The sequence below is a fragment of the Pyxicephalus adspersus genome, chromosome 7, assembly GCF_032062135.1.
Source record: "Pyxicephalus adspersus chromosome 7, UCB_Pads_2.0, whole genome shotgun sequence".
NCBI lineage: Eukaryota > Metazoa > Chordata > Amphibia > Anura > Pyxicephalidae > Pyxicephalus > Pyxicephalus adspersus.
This window is the reverse complement of record NC_092864.1, coordinates 2,579,592-2,588,417: the sequence shown is the minus strand read 5'-3', so window position 1 is coordinate 2,588,417 and position 8,826 is coordinate 2,579,592. Positions and strand designations below refer to the sequence as shown.

General features: G+C 42.5%; 1 protein-coding gene across 1 annotated transcript in view; it reads left to right on the top strand.

The window, feature by feature from the left end:
* Positions 1-8,826, top strand: part of ABCB10 (ATP binding cassette subfamily B member 10) — a 17,294-nt gene that overhangs the window by 2,935 nt on the left and 5,533 nt on the right. The window contains 6 exon segments of the mRNA XM_072417064.1: positions 3,153-3,353; positions 3,459-3,661; positions 4,542-4,676; positions 5,077-5,223; positions 6,779-6,914; positions 8,418-8,513. Of these exon segments, the coding sequence (XP_072273165.1) occupies positions 3,153-3,353; positions 3,459-3,661; positions 4,542-4,676; positions 5,077-5,223; positions 6,779-6,914; positions 8,418-8,513 (918 nt within the window).

The following is an 8,826-nucleotide window of genomic DNA, read 5'->3' as shown; positions in this document are numbered from 1 at the left end:
TGGTATATGTCAGAGCTATATAAATGTATAATAGTGGTGTGTGACTGTGGGGGGACATTAGAGCGTCAGCTTCTGTGTGCTGTGCTGTATTTAGGTGGGCGGTTTGATTGGGGATATTCTTATCTCTCTGGCCCATGTGGCATTTTGCAATGATGAAGAAACAGCTTTGTGCAACTATTGCTAACTTTTTAAACTGCAGACATTGCAGAAGTGATCGGAGGTGGAGAGCTGAGCTGGAGTTGAATTCTGTGATCTCTCCAATCTGATAAAACCTTTGTAGCTGGTGTGCTGGGCCTTTGGCATCTTATCTTCACAGTCCAGCAGTGTGGAGCTTGGGGAGCTGAGAGTCCAAACAGCATATTCTGCATTTATAGACATTTGCTGCAGGAATTTCCTTCTTTATTAGTAGATAAGACATGACTTCATAGTGCCGAGTTCAGAGCTCACAGCAGCCAAATGGAACCAATGTAATATATTGTATATGTCAATATGATGTAACAATGCCGCTCAGGGCTGTGGAGTCGGCACAATTGTGTACCTGGAGTTGGGGTCGGCAAAAATGTACCAACTCCGGCTCCACAGCCCTGTACAGACGTCTGATAAACATTAGATGAATGTTGGCGGAAACATGCTTTTGTGATTGTTTCCAGATGAATGACTGAGTATTGTACACACAACCTGTTCTGTTCTATGGAGGGGGGAGGACAAGCGGCACCCTTTGTCCCTCTCTATGGCGGATATATTCACCTCTATATAAAATGCATTCTATACCTATAACACTAACACTATATAACCCTATGTTTTTTTGTATAAACCTCCAAATATCCCATTTGTTATTCTGAAAAGTGAATATAAAAGAAACACGACTGTTAAAAAAAACCTCCGTACAACCCATCTGTTCTCACCCAAGGTTCTGTGGAACTGGAGGATTCTTCCAGAAATTGCCAGGGTTTCCATGTGTTGTGGCTGAATGATCTCCCATTTGGTGGGGCTGGCAAAGCTTTGGGGCCAAGTCCACTTAGCAGAGCCAACTGCATGAAACGAGGGAACCTTTCAATGGAAATCGTATTTATCCCAATGATTAATTATCGTCAGGGTTCTGCATCCCCCGAAAATGAATTTAAGAATTCCTCAAGGGTAAAAACAATGGGAAAAGCATATTGCTATCTATGGTCCATGAAATAGGAGGCATGGCAGGGCATACCATTGGCCTTCATAATTTGAGCCCTTCTCCCACTTTAAAGTTTGCATGATCAGGCCGGTCATTATTGCAGAAAGAGTTTGGTGATGCACCTTCCGCAATAATCCCTCCTACCTGCCAGATCACACATGTTCAACATCAGCTATGCTTTCCAGGAAAACCCTGCAATCCCAGTGCCAGGATGCCAGTCTGCCAGGATGAATGAACTATGGTAGGGACATTAGATTGTGAGCTTCTTTGAGTGACAGTTAGTGACATGTCTATCGACATTGTACAGCGCTGCGTAATATGATGGCGCTATATAAATACTGTGTTATAATAATAATATTATTAATAATGAATGAGCGCCATCTCAGCACAGCCAATCAAGATAGCTAAAGATTGTCTGGAAGAGGAAGAAGAAGGAAGACAGCAGCACCCTGCGCTGGAACACGGACAGGTAAGTGGCACAGATTTAATTCCACGTTAAATTAGAATAACTGGAGGAAGTTTTATCTTTATATACCCAGATAATTGTAAAGCTGTTTTCTATCTGAAGGGAACCCCTTCGGTGTCCCCATTGGAAGATTTCCTCTTTCTCTATTACTGTTCAGGTGACAACCCTGAATTTTGGGTTTCTATTTGACTCATTGACATTCACTAGGACAGATAGAGGGGTGAATCTTCCCAGCAGGCAGCAAAAAAAGCCTCTCAGTGTGTAAGTCTTTATTTAGGTTTGACACAGAAAGAGATTTATGTTTTTGAAAAAATGCTATTATTTACTCACAAAATCTCAGCCAAATTTCCCCTCTTACCTCCCATCCAGTCTACGTATTATATTTACCAAGCTATTTTATCTGGGGTTATTTGCAGCCCTGAAGAAGGGAGATCTATCCCTGGGAATGTGTAGGATTTCTGTTTGATACCTCTGGGCACTGCCATTGGAGAGGAGTTTCTACTAATTTATCCTAATAATGTCCTGGAGGTCGCTGTGATTGGTCCGAGTACATTGAAGCTGCTTGGACAATGCTATAGTTAGTGATTAAAGATCCCCAGATCCATTGCTGCACTCCAGATACTTTATATGGCAATAAATGCTTGGCAGTGGCTCATTTAACCTTCCACACTTCACTCTACATCCATTTCAATGAATCTGTACGTTGTGTTGGGGGGGGGGGGTCACATGACCTCCCAGAATTCCTTAATTTTCTTTGAGCCGCAGCACGCGGAATATTGGGAGACCATCCGAGTTCCAAAAGGGCCTTGGGATTGTTGCCAGTTGTGTAGTTTATTTGAAATAATTCGGAGAATCTTTATGTCCCCAACCAATATGACATTTCTTAGCCCCCCTGTACACAGAACCTTCATGCAGATTTTCAGCCTCCATCATCAACTGAATTACATTCCATGGGAATCGTAGGGAAACTCTAGCAGATATATCAGACAGAAAGCAGACGAATAAAACCAGAATGTGTCCTGGTATCAGCCGGTCTATGTACAGCAGAACAGAAGTGTGGGAGAAAGAAGCAGCACATGGAGCTAGGAGTTTCATGTGCTTACAAGAAGCCGGCAAATAGGAGTGATAGAGAGTTTAGCTCATCTTTGCAATGCTTCTCCTTTCTTTGTTCATCTGCATGCTAGGAAGGGATCCAGAAAGGCCTGGGCTCAAAGAAATTGGGTAGAATGATACTATACATCAGTCTAGTGGCAGAAAGTGAGTACTACAGGCACATTTCTGGATTGAAGGTAATACTGGAGTAAAATGCATTTATATGATATATATATCTTTGTGTTTTCTGCACCCCATCACCCCGTCTTGGGGAATCCAATACATGCAGACTGCTAAGGGAAATCACATAACTTTTTTAATAATGTATACAGGGATGATCTGGTTCTTGGTTTCAGCTTTTCCTGTAGCAGTAGTTGTCTGTTATTGGACAAGTAATAGTTGTGCTTTGTCTTTGTGTTACAGCGGCGGTCGGTTTCCTAGCCGTGTCCAGCGTCATTACCATGTCAGCGCCATTCTTCCTGGGGAAAGTCATTGATGTGATCTATTCTAACCCCTCCGAGGATTTCTCCTCCAGCCTGACCACACTGTGCGCCATACTCAGCGGAGTCTTCCTGTGCGGAGCCGCCGCCAACGGGGCCCGAGTCTACCTCATGCAAACCTCAGGTAATGAACTCCACCCAGCTGTTTCAATGAACATTCCCTTGAAATACTTTGGTTTTGTGTAAGTGTTGGGTGACCCTGTATATCAATCTTTTCTTTCCATGTCAGGGCAACGTATAGTGCGCCAGCTGCGCTCCTCCCTCTTCTCCTCTGTCCTGCGGCAGGAAGTCGGATTTTTCGACAAGACGCGAACTGGGGAGCTGATCAATCGTTTGTCTTCAGACAGCGTTTTGATTGGTCGATCAGTCACAGAGAATCTCTCGGATGGGCTCAGAGCGGTGGCCCAGGCTTCGGTTGGAGTTGGAATGATGGTAAGTGTGACACAGAGCCTTTAGGGGGCACTATGGATTGCACAGAAGTGACGTAACAACTGAGAAGGGCCAAAGCGCTGAATCTCAGCAGCAACCAGATCTTCTCCAGAGCCTCTAGTGGTGAGGATGTTGCACTGCTGGTTACTGCCAGGTTGCGGCACATCAAGAAAATTGTCAAGGAAGGCCGGGGAGGAGGCAGGAAGCAAGCAAGAGAGGTTAGAAGCGGGCCTGACACAGGAAACATGGAGAGCACAGAATTATTCAACAGGTGTAGAGGAAATGCTCAGCAGAACTAGGGGCTCGACACTCGTAAAGAACACTGAGTGCTGTTTCTGAGTTAGCTAAAAAGACAGGGATGATTAGGAGTCTTTTTTCCTGATTGGCCGGCGGGATAGGCAAAACTGATAAAGCATGCACAAAGCAAGCTGGCTTGCTTTAGGTAAATGTGACAGTAAGTCTTGCTGTTGGGACCCTTTACCCATCCATTGATGGGTATTTTATTACATACTCCTAGATTGTAAGCTCTGTGGGGCAGGGTCCTCTCCTCCTGTGTCACTGTCTGTATTGGTCTGTTATTTGCAACCCCTATTGAATGTACAGCGCTGTGTAATATGTTGGCACTATATAAATCCCATTTAATAATAATGATGATAATAATAATAGTAATAATATTGCATCCCTTAATTGCAATCAGTGACTTTGCCTAGGCTGAGATGATCGAATCCGTCAGATGCAGGCAGGAGGAAGCATTTCCTCAGTCTCCTCCCCTTCAATGATCAGACTGCTGCACTGTCATGATGTAGTATGTTGTAGATAAGTCCCAGTCTTGCCTTTACCATCATCATGAGAACACTCACCACTTATATATATTTTTTTTCAGTTTTTTGTATCCCCACAATTGGCGACATTTGTGCTGAGCATTGTTCCTCCTCTGGCAGTGGTTGGCGTGGTCTATGGACGATATTTACGGAAGGTCTCCAAACTGACCCAAGATTCTCTTGCAGAAGCCACCCAGGTGAGCTGACCATGGATTGTATTTCTTTGATTCAGTTTTTAAATTTATTTAAAGCTGCTGTCCCTGGAAGACCCCCCAGTCCCCTGCCCCACCGGACCTTTCTGGGTTTGAAGGACAAATGGAGCCCCCATGTTTTCATGGTATCATTCATTGTACATAAATTCTCTCAATTTGTAAATATTTGTCTGTAGCCTGAGAACAGTTACTGAATCAGAAATTATTATTACTAACCCTGAGTGGCCTTTATAGATTTGGGGTATATTGCCCCCTGTATCCTCCTTGATGAGGATTCCTTTCCCAAAAGTGAATGTAATGGTCTTGCAAGTTTAATTTTCAGGTTTCATTTCTGAATTTTTGCAATATTCACTTTGAAGTTTTCTCTGTTTTGTATTTTTGGCAGCTGGCAGAAGAGCGTATCGGTAATGTGAGGACGGTCCGGGCATTCGGGAAGGAGATGCACGAGATGAAGAAGTATGACAATAAAGTAGATCATGTCCTGGAATTGGCTTATAAGGAGGCCATCGCTCGATCTGGGTTCTTCGGTATAGTGAGTGGAAGTTTTCTTTGTGCGTGGCATATTTCGGGTGATACAATAATGATCCCATGTATTGTGGCATCAACCATACCTGCCATTTCATGTGATAGAACTGGAGGACTTCCTATATGATCAACCCACTGTGGACACCTCACCATTTTACCTATATAAGCTTGCTGAAATTCTTGCTCTATTCTGCACCCCCATGCAATCTTTTTTTGACAAATGTTAGCATACGAATGTTACGCATTTTAGGCAATTATACCTTTAGGGAAGCATCATTTTCTGTTCCCCCATGACTGTGCTCCTGTGTACAAGGTCAGCTCCATAAAGACATGGGGTCATCAGTTTGGTGTGGAGGGACTTAGGTGTCCTGCATAAAGCCCTGATCTCAACCCTACTGAACACCTGAGATAAATTGGAATGGTCAGCCAGGTCTTCTGATCCAACATAAGCACCTGACCTCACTATTGGGGACAAATTCCCCCAGGCACGCTCCAAGATATTTGACCATGGTTTTGGAATTGCAGGATGAACAAGCTGATGTAGCTGGTCAACTGTTTGGTGAGGAGGTCCTTCACAGAGCTCTGACCCCAACCTTTACTGAATACCTATGGTGGACATCTTGCTGCTGAACCATGGTGCACTTCCATGCAAGCTTCTTTTCACAAATGTTAGGATACAAAGGCATTTTAGACAAATATGCCTTAAAGGAAGGGTCATTTTCTGTACTGTAATGACTGTGCCCAGGGTACAAAGTCAGCTCCAAGACATAGAGAGACCAGTTTGTTTGAAATGAACTCGGGTGTCCTGCACAGAGCCCTGACCTCATCCCTACTGAACACCGGAGATCAACTGTAATGGGGAGCCAGGTCTTCTCATCCAACATCACTATCTGACCTCACAAATGTGTCCAGATACCCAGATACCCACAAAAATCATGAGGAAGCCTTCCCAATAGAGGAGCCATGGTGGCCCTGGTGGTGGGAGGGATAGGAGGTTCAACTCCGTATATATGTCAGTGGGGGTGGTGGAGGGGAGGGGGATGGGGAACCCCCTCTACCACTGGCAATGGTGGTAGGGGGGTTTAGCTTGATAATAATGGCGGTAGTGGAGAGGGAATGACAGTGGTGGGGAGGGAGGACAACTCCAAATTACTGGCCATGGTAGCAGAGGGGGTCCAGATTTTAATTAATAGCCAAGATTTTTGATTAAGATGTCCAACAGACACAACAGATATAAATGTGATGGTTAGGTGTCCATACAATTTTACCCATTTAGTTTATATCTTGTAAAAGATATCTTAAGTCCTATTTATAAAGATCTTTGCTTTTCCTTCTCACACTTAAGTATAACAATTGTGTACAATTGTGGATAATTGTGTAAAATATTTAATGTGGAAACCTAAAACATTAATGATAATTAGAAGAAATGGTAAGGCGAAGAAATAAATTCAAACACAAAGAATTCAATTGTATTACTGAATATGGACATTTTTTCATAGCTTCCATGAACTATGCTCACCAGACAATTGTCTTTTGGCCAATGATTGTCCTTTATTTTCCAGACTGGTTTGTCAGGAAATCTCATCGTCCTGGCTGTATTGTAAAAAGGCGGTCTTCTAACCGGAGCTTCTCAGATGACTGTTGGAGAACTCTCATCTTTCCTGATGTACGCCTTCTGGGTGGGGATCAGCATTGGAGGTGCGTGAAATCAATGTTTGTGAAGAACTAAATGTCAACATCTACAAACGGCACTGCTGCCAAAATTAAAAATTTGAGGATTTTATGTTTGGTTTTGGATAATGTAGGGTGAGGTTAAGACCCCATCAGTTTTTTTGGGGAGCTTATCTTCCTATCTAAGAGGCATGACAGAAGACAAACGGATATCTCTTTGAAGACCCAATGGGCACATTTTTCTCTTCTTCCTGTATTCTTGTTCAGAGAAAATGTAGGATTTCCCATCCAATTTTTTTAAAGTTGGGTCTCTTCACCAAAATAAATGACGTAAATATTCCCAGTAGCAACAAAGGCTGCAATTTTATGGGAATTGATTGTCAGAGTGCCAGACCAAAAAATAATTGATCAGATAATTGAGTAGGACACATAACATGTTTTAGGAGTCTGAAAAATCTCCATTCATGGGGGCTTGGGTGTTCCGTAAAAGAACCCAAGGCATTAGGATCGAATTGAATAAATTGCTACGTGGATGACAATCATCCAAGATTAATTTGGCAGCACATCCCAGGGCAGCAACTTTCTGAACGTACAGTACCTAATGTGAGCCCTTTTTTATTAACACTTAACCACAAAGTTCTTATGAATGAGGTATTGTTCTGATGCCCAGAATGTGTTGGATGTTGTATTCAGTCATTTAATGAACAATTCAAATCACTTTGAACCCTTTAGTTCTTTACTGTTCTTTTATACATTTTTTTTATAATCTGGATATGTTTTTGCTAGTTGCCTCAATTCAGAACTTGTTCAGCAAGAACAACCTAAGCAGACCTGTTTTGCCCTACCACAGGGGTCTTTAACTCAAGTCCTCAAGGACAATAGCAAAGAAAGTTAGAATAGTTTACAAGGAGTCAGAAAATAACTAAAATCTGCCCTGTACCTGCTATGTGGTCCATGAGGATTGGACTGTTCATGGGCAATATTATTATTCTGGTTGCCTCTTTGAGATAACGTTTGACATTTCAACCATCAGAAGATTTTTAATCCTTCCAAACTTCACCCAGCAGAAAGGTTTTGGCACTCATCTATAGGTAGATTTCTGACATGTGAATGTGGAAGGTCTACATTTGGATATCAGACATCTACCGGACCCATGGAGGTCACATTATCAATTCTGTTGTCTTCATAATAAGAACTGCTCAATATCCTGAGAATGTCTTTGATTTTTGATGAAAAATAACCTAAATAAATAAGACATTGAAAGGAATTAGTAACTTTGATTGTAGAACTTTGAAGCAAATCTCCTAAAATATAAATATAAAATCCTGCAGATCATTAATTTGTACCCTGGGCTCCCTGAATGGTGTAGGCTGTAATCTAAATTCCATTTTATGATCCGATATTTCCTTGTAGCGGACATTTCTTCCCGTTACCTCACCGGTGGCCATCTGTGATTTACCATAAAGAACATTTGGTTATCTCTAATGCAGGAAATGGGGATCATTTACCAATCTGTACTCCAATCCTCAGGGCTCAGCTCGTTCTACTCGGAGCTAATGAAGGGATTTGGTGCCGGAACCCGTATATGGCAGCTGCTGGACCGGAAACCGGAGATGGCTTTTAATGGTGAGAGTCAATTCCTGATAGTGGAAAATTTTCCGTTCCTAGTATTTTTTGAACTAATGACATAAATCACTTAGCTGTGTCATAATTTACTAGGTGTGTCTGTCACTTTTGTAAGCTCCACTGTGCAGAAACTGATGTGAACTGGTTCTCTGTACAGCACTTTGGTATATGTCAGAGCCTTATAAATGTATAATAATAGTGTGTGACTATGGGGGGAAATTGGAGTGTCAGCTCCTCTGTACAGAGACTGATGGGACTGGCTCAGTGTTCTCTGTACAGCACTATGGTATATGTCAGAGCTATATAAATGTAT